Raw genomic sequence first — 14303 nt, 5'->3', positions numbered from 1 at the left:
TTTTTTTTATTTATATGAAGCTTTTAACAGCTACAGCTTCAATTTTACTGAATTCTGGTCCAGAATCGTTTGTAGTTGATTGTAGTTTTAACATTTTTTTTTATTTGGAAAATAAGAGCGTAGCGCGTTTTTTTTAAATTTATATGAAGCCTTTTACATCTACCGCCTAAATTTTAATGAATTCTGGTCCAGAATCGTTTGTAGTTGATTGTAGTTTAAAAATTTTTTTTTTTAGTGGAAAAATAAGTGCGTAATGCGTTTTTTTTTTTAATTTATATGAAGCTTCTTACAGCTTTCGCTTAAATTTTAATGAATAAAATTTCATATAAATCTAATTTTCATATAAACTTAAAAAACGCATTACGCACTTATTTTGCAACTAAAAATTTTTTTTTTTTTAAACTACAATCAACTACAACGATTCTGGACCAGAATTCATTAAAATTTAGGCGGTAGCTGTAAAAAGCTTTATATAAATTTAAAAAAAAAACGCGCTACGCACTTATTTTTCAGCTAAAAAAAAATGTAAAACTACAATCCACTACAAACAATTCTTGACCTGAATTCATTAAAATTGAAGCTGTAGTTGTAAAAAGCTTCGTATAAATTTTTTAAAAAACCCATTACGCACTTATTTTTCAACTAAAAAAAGTTTAAAACTACAATCAACTACAAACGATTCTGGACCTGTGTTTAGGTCCTCGACCTAAATATATTGCACCACCCTAATACGCGTTTTGTCACTTCATGTAAGAGCACACAAACAGATGTATAAGTTACGGCTAACTTTCCAGCCGCTAACAATGAGCACCACTGTACGGTAACTTAGTTGAGGGGAAACTTAACGAATGTTACAGTGCGGTGGGCTACATCCCTTTTCGTTTTGCTAGCAATTTGTCACCTCTTAGAAGACAGCAAGGAGATCACGTCAGCCATCACACCACGTTCGGTAAGCCAAGTCTTGTGTGCCACACTATTCAAACTCATAGATATTTACAAATAAAACGACCTTTAATTTCATTGCACTAAAACCACTGTGTCTTTTATTTACTCTTATTTTCGTTACATTAACTTTACGCTGGTGCGCTCCATCTTCGTGCGACGCCACCTGGGTAAATATTGGTCTTCGAGCCTAAAAAGTAACCAAATTATACAGTCCACATAGAATCACATCTGAGTTTTTCAACTGCCTCAACCGATCGCCACATTTTTCCACATTGGTTACAACAGCATCACGTTCGTCTACGTCTACGTCAACCTGAGTTTTTCGCACCACAACCAACGTGCCACAAGAGCTATATCAAGCGTTTTTCTTCGGTTTGCTACACAAGCAGCGGTTTTTGGTTCATCGCTTAACCGGCTGTTCATCAAATCAACGTTTTGTATTGCATCACAGCATCACGTTTGCATCACAGCAGCACTAGTGTCAGCAACACATTTTTTAACAAACCAGCATATCGCACTACACGGCAAATAACAACACATTAAGGTACGTGGTTGAATTTCATTGCACTTGTGTGTGTACGAATTTTAACAAAAAAAAAAAAAAAAAACGCGCGTGATTATTTTGTAAAAATAAAAAGGGAAGAAAACTCAGTGCTTAATATTTTCCCGAAAACAAAAAATATAGAACATTTTCATGTTTATTGGTGTATCGGCTAACATTAACGAATTGCGCGAACGTCCATTTTGATTCTTGATACGGTGTTGTTTGTGTAAAAATACCAGTCGCATTTACCGAAGCACAAGATTGATAAAATTTATTCTTTTCTTGCAAAGCACAGAATTTAGTTTTTTCACTTAATTACGTGTTCGACAGTCTTACTTGGCTGCAAAATAAATAAATCGTTATTTAAATATACAAGTTATCCTTTGTTGTTCTCATAAGAACTAGGCTTATTTCGGGCTAAGCGGTTAGTGGCAATATTTTCCTACAAATCGGCGATTTCTATTACTACAGACAAATTTCTTTTCTTGCGTCCAATTGAGTGGTCTTTGGTTGTCAAAAATGGATACCTTTATTCGTCAGGCAGATTCAGTAGCAGAATTCGAATCTGACTACAATACTATGCAGCCATCAGAGCACACAAAGCACTCCTTAGCTTTCCAAAAGGATGAATTAAAGGCTCTGTGGGAAAAGGTAAAGGGGTCTTATGATGAGCTTTGCGCATCAAAAGAGCTCGAAACCAGAGACCTGACATCGGTTAAAAAGAAGTATAAAAGCACCTACTTCAGTTTTTTGCGGTGCCAAGCAGCAATGGCTGATCTTTCAGAGCAACTCGCAAAGACTGAAAAGGAAAGCGAATACAAGTCAGGTCGCGAGCTTAATATTCATCTCCCTCCTTGTGACACAGACATTTTTAAAGGAGATTATCTTTCGTGGCAATCGTTTAGGGATATGTTTACGGCTATATATATTCTCAATAAGCGCCTTACCCCAGTTGAGAAGCTGTATCATCTCCGGCAAAAGACTCAAGGGGAGGCCAAGGAAATAGTGCAGAGATCCCCATTAACCAACGATGGCTTTGGTGCAGCCTGGAAAAATCTTTGTGACAGGTACGAAAATAAACGTATCCTCGTCAACGAGCAGTTAAAGGTATTATTTAATTTAAACGCAGTTGAGAGTGAATGCGGTAGCTCTATCAAGAAACTGCAACGCGACATAAATAATTGCATCTCGTCGCTTCAGTGTCATCAGATTGATGTTGCAAATTGGGATGCAATATTCACATATTTGTGTTCGACAAAACTGCCAGAAGCAAGGGAGCAAACCATAGAAAATAAAGTTGAGATTTCCAAATGGGTAGATATGGATAAATTCCTATCCAATCGGTTTCAAACACTGGAAACCATCACAGGCCTTAGGGGAGATATAGCTTCGAAACCTAAACCACCAAGCTCTCGGACTTCTGCAGAGACGCCTGCAAAAAAGCTTGGCGCCTTTCAAGGCAGTGTAGCAAAGGCAACATGTAAAATGTGCAACAGCAATGCACACAAGCTATCAAAGTGCGACAGATTTTTGCGTCTTAAGCCGACGGAGCGAGTAGATTGCGTGAATAGCATTCGCAGTTGCTTGAATTGTCTATCTGCTGGGCACACAGTCTCAAGATGTACCAGCTCATTTAACTGCAGCACTTGTCATTCAAGACATCACAAGTTGCTCCATATGCCGATTCAGCCAAAAGCAACAACTGATCCATCGGGTAACGTGGAATCTACTTCAAACCAGGCTCAATCAAGACGCGAATCTGAAAAAGGAAACATCAAATCGGTTACAAATGTAAATTCTTGTTACGCAAATACAAGTAAAGGAGTTTTATTGGGAACAGCACGGGTTAACATACACTATAATGGTGTACATTTTTCGGCTAGAGCGCTTATAGATTCTGGTTCTGAGTGCTCGTTCATTACTGAGAGACTCAAACGGAGAATCAACCTGCCATCAAAACGCTTGCATGCCCAAGTTTCGAGCATCAATAACTCTGTATCTGCGCAGGTAAAAGAAGCGTGTGCTATTCGGTCACCCACAGACCCGTTAATTAATATAGAAGCAATCGTGCTGGTTTTACCACAATTAACCGGGGATCTTCCGACTTATCAGATAAGCGCAATGACGCGGCAATCGTTCCCAGACTTGGTCTTGGCGGACAAAAGATTCTTCGTCAATGAGCCAGTTGACCTGGTCTTAGGAGGAGATATTTACCCCCAAATAATTTTAAGCGGAATGAGGAAGAACGTATTAAATAGGCTTCTCGCGCAAGAGACCGTGTTCGGTTGGATACTGACTGGTCGCGCGGATTCAGTCAGTCCAACGAACAATATCGTATCGTATTTTAACGAAGTCACGTTGGACAAGCAGCTAGCTGCATTTTGGGAGCTGGAGGATGTCCCAAAGAAAAAAGGCATCAACGAAGATGATAAATACTGCGAAGAGCTCTTCAAAGCAACTACGACACGAAATACAGATGGAAAATACATTGTGTCTCTACCTTTTAAACGGGATTTTCGAAAAATGTGTGCTTAGGACCTTCGCTGAAAAGTGTATGCTCTCAGTTCTACCGGAACGAGGCGCGAAAAAGCCTGTCCTTCAAACAGTACAACCGGGTTGTATCTGAATACGAGACACTAGCACATATTTCAAAAATTAATAAAAAGATTTCACCAGATTCAACGGACTGCTATTTTCTACCTCACCACGCCGTTTTAAAGGAAGAAAGCACCACTACAAAGGTCAGGGTTGTATTCAACGCATCATGCCCAACCGCTAATGGCATGAGTTTGAATGATGTCCTTCTTCCAGGCCCAGTACTTCAGGCCGATTTACCCATTCTTATACTACGTTGGAGACTGTACAAATACGTATTCAACAGCGATATAGAAAAGACGTATCGACAAATTTGGGTAAATCAAAATCAAACAAAATATCAGCGAATAGTTTTTCGTAGTTGCTCAAAAGATCTGATCAGTTTGTACGAATTAAAAACCATGACTTTTGGCATAAACTGTGCTCCTTACCTTGCGATAAGGACATTACACCAGCTTGCTGATGATGTGGAGAGCTATCATCCAATCGCATCTGACATTTTGCGAAAATGTATGTATGTTGACGACGTACTCGCCGGGGGACATAGCGTCGAAGCTGCGATAAGAGCTCGAGAAGAGATATCACAGGTGCTAAATTCAGCCGGGTTTCCATTACGAAAATGGACTTCAAACTCTAGCAAAATACTTCAAGGAATACCAAAAGGTCATTTACTTAGTGAAGATTTCTTAGAGTTTGAAGATACCAGTGCAGTAAAGGCTTTGGGCATCAGATGGAACGCCCATTCCGATTACTTCTACTTTATAGCGAAACCAATTGAAAATAGTAGCATTATTACAAAGAGGGCAATACTTTCAGCCATCGCCAAACTGTTCGATCCACTGGGTTGGCTTGCACCGGTTATAATCGTCGCCAAGATCATTATGCAGAATATTTGGTTAGAAGGAACAGGTTGGGACGAAACCGTATCTCCAAATACCTGGGATCGTTGGCAAGCATTTACGCAGGATTACGCGGAATTAAACAACATCCGCATACCAAGATGGGTATATTTCACGCAAACCGATAATGTGGAAATGCATGGTTTTAGCGATGCTTCGGAAAAGGTATACGCGGCGCCAGTTTTTCTAAGGGTTCAACCTACTTATGGCAAAAACAAGGGTAGCCCCGGTCAAAACAATATCTTTGCCCCGATTGGAGTTGTGTGGTGCAGTGTTACTGGCCGAAACAATTGAAACTGTCGTTGAAAACCTTAGCCTTGCTCATTTGAAGGTGAATTTGTGGACGGATTCAACGATAGTTTTAGCTTGGATTCGAAAACCCCCGTGTTCGTGGTCAACATTTGTTGCCCTCAGGATAACAAAGCTAGTAGACAAGGTAGGAAACAAAAATTGGCGCCACGTGGATTCGGCCTCAAACCCAGCGGATCTAGCCAGCAGAGGACTCTCGGCGAGTGATCTAGTCAACAACTGCTTGTGGTGGCAGGGTCCTTCTTGGTTACAAGAAGACTATTCGAGATGGCCAGCACAAGAATCGGACTTTGACACAACCATTGAATAAAGGGTGCATGTTCATGCAACAACAAAAGTAAAAGACTTTCACGACATTCTCGATCGATTTTCTGATTTGTCACGGGCTTTGAGAGTTATATCTTATATTATGAGATTCTATCAAAGAATCAATCCCGAAACGAAATCTTCCTTTAAAGCGGAGTCTCGTTCAATTTCGGCCAACGAAATTAAAACAACGACCCAACGCTTAATAACAATTTGTCAAAAACAATATTACAGCGAAGAATATATAAGGTTAAAATCTGGAAAATCCATCGACGGAAAAAGTGAAATCCTGCCTCTTAACCCGTTCATCGACAAAGATGTGATTCTGAGGGCTGGTGGTCGTCTGAGCGCATCTTGCGATCTGTCCTACAATGAACGTCATCCTATCATTCTTCCTTATGGTTGCAGGTTGTCCCGTCTCTTTGTCCAGTTTATCCATAAAATTTCCGTGCACGGAGAAAACCAGCTGATGCTGCGACTCATCCGATCGCAGTATTGGATTCCCAGGGTGAAAAACTTGATACGGTCCGGCATACATAACTGCAAGGTCTGCACGATCTACAAGAAACGGTCGCAAACTCAACTTATGGGAATCCTTCCCAAAGAACGCACAACCTTTTCCCGTGCATTCACAAACACGGGGGTGGATTTCGCCGGCCCGTTCGACATCAAGTCCTACCGGGGCAGAGGATGTCGCATGTCAAAAGGCTACGTGTGTCTTTTCGTCTGCTTCTCGACGAAAGCCATTCACCTTGAAGCTACCAGCGACCTTAGCACCGCGTCCTTTCTAGCCGCTTTCGCAAGATTTGTTGCTATACGAGGATGTCCAAAAAATGTTTAAAAAATAAATACCGCCAAGGGTTCAGTAAAACTATGTTCACATATCAATATTATCTCAATCAAAGCTCGTTTTTATAATTACCCCGTTTACACAGGCAAATCTCAGATTATTAGCCGTCAAATTTGTTGTGCTTGTTACTCTCACATCTCAAGGAAAAGTTATGTTTCTTCTCTGTGCCACCGTGATCACGTTTTTATGCTATAATAAGCAATATAAATATATTTTAACTTAACATTTTATTAAAAATACCTTCAGAAACCTCTTTTCCTTGCTAGCGTACATTTATTGTTTACTTTAACATTTGGCATTTATCCTTTTTTTTTGCAAAAACAATCGATAAAACTAGGAGGGACACCGAAAAGTTATCGGTTTAATCTGAGATTATTTTATAATTACAGATTAACAAGGGACGAATTTTATATGGCTAATATTTTGTTATAATTACAGATTAGGGTGTTAAGCTCGAAAATGAGGATAATCTACTTATATGTGAACCTAGTATAAGTAAAATATGAAATATAGAGTCAAATCTTTTGCGCAAATACCTGTGCAGTTGAAGAGGTTTACAATGCGGCAATGTCAATCCAAGTATGGTCTCGAGAAATATTTCCGAGAAGCAATCCAAGTCCTTTTCTACTTTCTTTAGGTAGAGCGCAGGTGTTTCTGTTTCATGCTCTTGACACTTTGTGCGCCATTTGAGGTCATTGAACCCGATCATTGGTACTGGTATGAACTTAGCTTTGTCTGGATTATCCAATTTCGCTTGACGCCACATGGGCGGATCAATGCCCTTTGGTGGATTCTCTAAATATTCTTTAAGTTGATCTTCGTCGGGCAAAACCAATGCCAGCACTTCAGCGATACCAAGAGTGGCTAATTGTGTTTTCATGTTCCCCTGATTGAGATAGCCGGAAACTTCGGTGGCGAGTATACGTTTCGTTTCGTTAGGGGACATTTGGGAGCGCTCCTCTACGTATATGACTAACTGACACTTATTCTGTTCATGCTATTTGCTGGACTCAATATTTATAGCCAAGTTCGGTTTATTGCCAAAGACGCTGTTAAGTGAGGTCATAATTTGATGTTGTTGAGCTTTTACATCCACCGGTTTATTGAAATTCAGCGCGACCAATCCCATTTGATTATCCGGTAAGCGGCTATAGCCCATTGCCTTGAAACGGCATAAATAATTTTGGGGCGTTATTTCGACCGGAACTGCATTTTGTGAGTAAAATGATTTTCCGGTACTCCACAGAGCTTGCAGGTAATTCCATTTGGCAATAATGGTGTCACGTTCATCACCATAAATCGAAACATTGAAAACCGAAGAGAGAGGGTGCAGATGAAGGTGGAGCGCTGCCAAAACCTGTAGTGCCAAAAACGGATGTACCAAACGCCGGTGCAGCGGTTGATGTTGCTGTGCCAAAAGCTGGAGCAGCAGCCGCACTGCCAGTGCCGAACGACGAAAATATGCCACCAGGCTTTGCGGGCGTGCTTGTTGCACCCAGTGAAGTGCTTCCGCCGAAGAACGACATCTTTACACACTATTTAATAAAATCATAAAAATCTTATAAATTCTATATTGGCGCTTTCGTTGGCGGATGATTTTATTAAATTGCAATTTTGTACTGGGACCACGAAAATTTTGTTGTTAGGCCAAAAAGAACATTTTTCACCATTTATTTCCTCATAAATTCTATATCGGCGCTTTCGCTGGCGGATACAAAATGTCACAATTTACTGTGTCTTTGCCTTAATTCAGCCAAGTCCTTTCGCCCTTTTTTACAATGCGAATCTGAAAATGAAATGAATGAATTGAATAACACTAATAATTTATTAATTACTACCAAACTTACCACGTGCCAAATCCAGAATGAAATTTTCAGTCATTCAGGAAGTTATTGCTGTGTCAAAACTTTGACATACGATTAGCTCAAAGTTTGACATACGTGATTGGGCGAAATGCGAGCCTTCATAAATGTATGGCAAGCAGCACCATCTGGTTGTCAGGTTGTCAAAAAAAATGTATTTTGTGGTGCATGCTGTACAGTGTTGCCAGGTGATTATAGTGAGAAAGCGTTAGTGTGGTTATTAAAAAGCGCCCTTTGCATGTAAATATCGTCAACATGTAAAAAATTTTAACAAACAACCAGGAAGCTTTTTGTTTCTTTTTAATTTATGCTAGCTTCTGATTGCTGTATATAAGAATAAAAAGTTTTACTTTGTTGTTCGAAATTTTAAAAATTCGCATTTCATTTAACAAAATCACAGTTTAATCTTCATTTCCTTCTTCTCAAACTGCAACTTCACTATGTGCATTAAAAACTGTTCATACTTACTTAGTGTCCACCTGGCAACATTGATGTAGTATTTACTGGCTTAGCCCGGTCTCGAACCCATAGTGAGGAAATTTTCTTTCGCCGTGCCAGGCCAAGTGGTGAAACTCACCACAAAACCACAAATGACACCTTTTACGAGATTACAAATTTCACGGTGTGTTCGGGGAAATAGTGATCGAAAAATTTGTACTACATAAAGGTCTGTTCGATGCAAAAGCAAATGGCAACAAACGTAATGGGATAAAATCTTATAACGATGGTCACCTTCCACAGATCTCCTTTATACCCAAACACGAAACCTTACGCTCAAAGTCATAGAAAATAAAGAAGGCTTTAACCGCTTTTGAAATTGAAACTTTTTTATAAAAATGCCACTTTGTAGAGCTCTGTAAGTCTGATTACTTTTTAGGAGTAAGACCATTGGTCTATACTTAACACCGCACAAGTACGCGGAGACTGAAAGTCTGAATTGGCCCAGTTTTGTACTTCGCCAAGTCAAAACAAATTAAATAAATAAACAAATAGTATATATATATATATTTACATAATTATATCACACGTATATATAAAAATGTGCTTTCACGAGACATACAGGCATACATATATTCGCCACTTGCCACCCAACCCAAAACTAATAGTACGTAACTTTTTACACCTACGGACATAACTACGAGACTCATTTACAGAATGACTCGTTTCTCGGCCAATCGCGCACATGCGGAAGAACGCGCTGATAAATTTACGGTTCTATGCCGGTTATGCGGCGGAGCGCATAGCATTCGACTATGCCCCCTTTACCGTGGCAAAGCGGTCGAAGCAAGGCTGCGTGCAGTCCTGCTGCATAAATATTGCCCAACCTGCCTCTCGCCGTTCCACCGCCTCGACATGTGCAGCAGCACGGATCGATGCCACCGATGTCGCGAAAAGCATCACACCTCGCTCCATCTCGATGACTGCGAAGACCAAAGGCACCCAGCGAACGCGATCAACGACGGCGAGAGCTCGGACGGGGCACTCTCTATCGACGTTACGGAGCAGACGAAGTCGTGGGCGCAGCAGGTCGAAGAGGAGGAGTTGGAGGGGTTAGAGAGGACAGACTCTTCCACACATGAGCGACAAAAGCGCAACTCTGGAACTGGCACACCGAGACCGTTAGACCAGTTACCACTACGCGCGGGCGACGCGGAATCTCGTTCTTTCCGCTCGCCAACGCGTACACAACACAACTGGCGCGACGCGGAAACTCGTCCTTTCCGCTCGCAAACGCGTCAGCAATACAACCGACGCGACGCGGAAACTCGTCCTTTCCACTCGCAAACGCGTCAACAACACAACTGGCGGCAACACGGCGGCGCGGAAACCAGTCCTTTCCGCCCGGCATCACGATCGCAACGCAAGCCAAAACGACGCGACGGCGCGGAAACTCGTACTTTCCGCTCGTCTAAGCGATCGTCTAGGCTACGCAAAGCAGCACCATACCACAAAACTCGCACAAACGACAGCAACATTAATTGTCATGCCTTACAACGCGCTCCACCGATCGGCTTCCGAACGGGCCGCCTAGTGCATAGCGGGGAAGATACGGCAGCTCCGACCGTATTACGACACAAGCAGTCGTGCTGGACCACCATATACGCCTGAGTCCACCGTCGAACCTGGACCCTAAGGTTGCGGCCCCCTTCCAGTACATGCGATTGGCGCATCCGCAATTCTTTCGCGCGTCACCAATACGCCTCACACTAGGCCTCGATTTGCATGCGGAGATGATGGTGAGCGGGACCCCCCCGTCTACCGTGGGTGGCCTGCTGGTCCAGGCGACCATAACCGCCAACCATAAACGTAGATATTAAGAAAACAAAACCACACATATACACACCCTCATCACACACACACACCTTAAAATCTAAATAAAAAAGTGCATTGAAATTCCAAACCACGTCTGTTTCAATTAACGATGTCCTTTTCTCCACAGCCCCAGCTGAGCCGGTCGTGACGAAAGCGTGGGCGAATAAGCAGATCCGCGCAGTACAAAATCCGCGCTACATAGTTGAATAACATAAGACTTTCCCCACGTGCGTGTGACGGTTGAGACGCGACTCCTTTTTTTCACAGCTTGCTTACCGCAAGGGTGCCGGTATGTTTAGGTCCTCGACTTAAATATATTGCGCCACCCTAATACGCGTTTTGTCACTTCATGTAAGAGCACACAAACACATGTATAAGTTTCGGCTAACTTTCCAGCCGCTAACAATGAGCCCCACTGTACGGTAACTTAGTTGAGGGGAAACTTAACGAAAGTTACAGTGCGGTGGGCTACATCCCTTTTCGTTTTGCTAGCAATTTGTCACCTCTTAGAAGACAGCAAGGAGATCACGTCAGCCATCACACCACGTTCGGTAAGCCAACTCTTGTGTGCCACACTATTCAAACTCATAGATATTTACAAATAAAACGACTTTTAATTTCATTGCACTAAAACCACTGTGTCTTTTATTTACTCTTATTTTCGTTACATTAACTTTACACTGGTGCGCTCCATCTTCGTGCGACGCCACCTGCGTAAATAACCTGAATTCAATAAAATTTAGGCGGTAGCTGTAAAAAGCTTTATATAAATTAAAAAAAAAAACGCGCTACGCACTTATTTTTCAACTAAAAAAATAAATTTTAAAACGACAATCAACTACAAACGATTCTGGACCAGAATTCATTAAAATTGAAGCTGTAGCTGTTAAAAGCTTCATATAAATTAAAAAAACACGCATTACGCACCTATTTTCCAACTAAAAAAAAGTTTTAAAACTACAATCAACTACAAACGATTCTGGACCAGAATTCATTAAAATTTAGGCGGTAGCTGTAAAAAGCTTCATATAAATTTAAAAAAAAATCACGCTACGCACTTATTTTTCAACTAAAAAAAAATAAATTTTAAAACTAAAACCAACTACAAACGATTCTGGACCTGAATTCATTAAAATTGAAGCTGTAGCTGTAAACAGCTTCATATGAATTTAAAAAAAAACGCATTACGCACTTATTTTTCAACTAAAAAAAACTTTAAACTACAATCAGTTACAAACGATTCTGGGCCTGAATTCATTAAAATTTAAGCGGTAGCTGTAAAAAGCTTAAAATAAATTTATAAAAAAACGCATTACGCAGTTATTTTTCAGCAAAAAAAAAATTAAAACTACAATCAACTACAAACGATTCTGGACCAGAAGTCACTAAAATTTAGGCGGTAGCTATAAAAAGCTTCATATAAATAAAAAAAAACGCGCTACGCACTTACTTTTCAACTAAAATAAAATTTTAAAACTACAATCAACTACAAACGATTCTGTACCAGAATTCAATAAAATTGAAGCTGTAGCTGTTAAAAGCTTCATATAAATTAAAAAAAATGCATAACGCACCTACTTTTCAACAAAAAAAAAATTTAAAACTACAATCAACTACAAACGATTTTGGACCAGAATTCATTAAAATTTAGGCGATAGCTATAAAACCCTTCATATAAATTAAAAAAAAGCGCTACGCACTTATTTTTCAACTAAAAAAAATAAATTTTAAAACTAAAATCAACTACAAACGATTCTGTACCTGAATTCATTAAAATTGAAGCTGTAGCTGTAAAAAGCTTCATATGAATTTTTTTAAAAACGCATTACGCACTTATTTTTCAACTAAAAAATTTTTTTTTTAAACTACAATCAACTACAAACGATTCTGGACCAGAATTCATTAAAATTTAGGCAGTAGCTGTAAAAAGCTTCATATAATTTAAAAAAAAAACGCGCTACGCACTTATTTTTCAACAAAAAAAAAAAAAGATTTTAAGACTATAATCCAGGGTTTGAAAGTGCTGTAATTTTTTTATTTTATTTACTTTTGATATTATTCAACTTCGGCATATCATAATAGCAAAAGCAAAGCAATAGTAAATAAAAAAATAGCCTATGCTTGGCTGCCGCTTTGCTGTGAAGCTCCGACAGCTATCGAATAGTTCATAAGCAATTTGCGGCAGCACAGCGACAGCATAGCCTCAGCAAAGCAACAGTAGTTTGTTTATTGCTTTGCTGTGAAACTACAAATAACAAACTACAAACCCAGTGGGAAAATTTAATGTATATTAATCGAAAAAATAATCAGTAAAACAACCCTTTTCATATTCGAAAATGCATTTTTTCCCCAGGCCTATGTCCTGAGGAAAGTGGGGCATTCAAGTGTGCATTACCTAGTATCGAGAAATGAATGTGTTTTAATATGAAATTTTTGGAACTTTTTGAATACATTAGAATGCTGGTTACATAGTTAGCAATAATATAACCGAGAACTCATAAGAAATACATTACATTATTTATCACGCATGTAATGCATTACAACTTTTCCGGTTGGGTATGTATGTATGTATGAATTACGTATGTTTGTATCAAGGCGAATTAATACAAGGTGGTGTTATTAGACCAGCAGATTCCTTCTTCTTCCATTCGCAACAACAAAAATAACAACAACAAAAACTCGTCAGTCACAGTTACTCGTACATGCATATGAATGCATGGGCGTATGAGTGATTATTATATTTAGACATTAAGTAGCAATAGGCGACAAAGTTTTAAATTTTAAGTACGTACATACATACTATGTATGTATGTATGTGCTATTTAGTTTTGTAAGCTCTCCATATATTGTTTCTCAAATAATGGCAATTCATTGATGGCTTTATTCAAAAGTGCAGATTTTAGCTTTACTAAAAGAATGTCTTCTAATGTGTCTTGATTTAGCCTACTGCGATTATCCGTTAGAATTATCTTCAAAGAGGAAAACGCTCGCTCGATGGTAACCTGTTAAATACACATACACATTTAATAGGAAACAAGTAAGAAAGTCTAAGTTCGGGCGGAGCCGAACATTAAATACCCGGCGCAAGTATTAAATATATGTTTTTTCACCTTTCCGAAACCTACCGCTAGATGGTAAGCCGGGGTGTATCAATGTTGAGTAAATTAACGTCCTTAAATTTCGAAATATTGCAGTTTCAAGCATTTATGAAATTTACCGTTATATGAAAAGCGGCCCCAATTTTAGTCCGATTTCAATAATTTTCAACGTTTTGCTTATATGTGGCAAGCACAATAACCGTACTGAGTTTGGTACAAATTGGTACAACGGTTACCGAGATACCTATATGTGATCATAAGTGGGCGGTGCCACGCCCATTTTCCAAAGTTTTACCATAATCGTATTTCCTGGTAAAGAATTGTTGCAAGCATCAATTTTGAATAAATTAGCTTCAATATTTACTGATTTATCGAAGATTTTGTATTTCTCTAAATTACCGTTATATGGGATGTGGGCGTGGTTATTGTCCGATTTTAAAAAGTTTCGGCGATATCTTATGCTGTGCCAAGGCCAACAACTGTGCCAAGTTTGGAAGAAATTGGTGCAGCGGTTACCAAGATATACACATGTAACCATAAGTGGGCGTGGCTACGCCCATTTTCCAAAAATTTATAATATTC

General features: G+C 39.5%; 2 protein-coding genes and 1 pseudogene across 2 annotated transcripts; 2 read left to right on the top strand and 1 right to left on the bottom strand.

The window, feature by feature from the left end:
* Positions 1 to 660: 660 nt before the first annotated feature.
* Positions 661 to 11367, top strand: LOC118750493. Its single transcript, XM_036485207.1, has 2 exons — positions 661 to 1489; positions 9465 to 11367. The coding sequence occupies exon 2, from the start codon at positions 9466 to 9468 to the stop codon at positions 10417 to 10419; it is 954 nt and encodes a 317-aa protein (XP_036341100.1). The 5' UTR covers positions 661 to 1489; position 9465; the 3' UTR covers positions 10420 to 11367.
* On the top strand, positions 2009 to 4024 carry LOC118750492. Its single transcript, XM_036485206.1, has one exon. It carries the CDS (start codon positions 2009 to 2011, stop codon positions 4022 to 4024), a length of 2016 nt encoding a protein of 671 aa, XP_036341099.1.
* LOC118750495 lies at positions 6386 to 7974 on the bottom strand (annotated as a pseudogene).
* Positions 11368 to 14303: the final 2936 nt, after the last annotated feature.

Source organism: Rhagoletis pomonella, unplaced genomic scaffold (assembly GCF_013731165.1).
Source record: "Rhagoletis pomonella isolate Grant_MI unplaced genomic scaffold, Rhpom_1.0 Rhpom_scaffold_00268, whole genome shotgun sequence".
Lineage (NCBI taxonomy): Eukaryota > Metazoa > Arthropoda > Insecta > Diptera > Tephritidae > Rhagoletis > Rhagoletis pomonella.
This window is presented reverse-complemented; position numbering and strand designations above follow the sequence as displayed.

What these genes read in the sequence shown, in the direction of transcription:
- LOC118750492 (XM_036485206.1), top strand. Translation starts at nt 2,009, where the DNA reads ATGGATACCTTTATTCGTCAGGCAGATTCAGTAGCAGAATTCGAATCT.
- LOC118750493 (XM_036485207.1), top strand. Translation starts at nt 9,466, where the DNA reads ATGACTCGTTTCTCGGCCAATCGCGCACATGCGGAAGAACGCGCTGAT.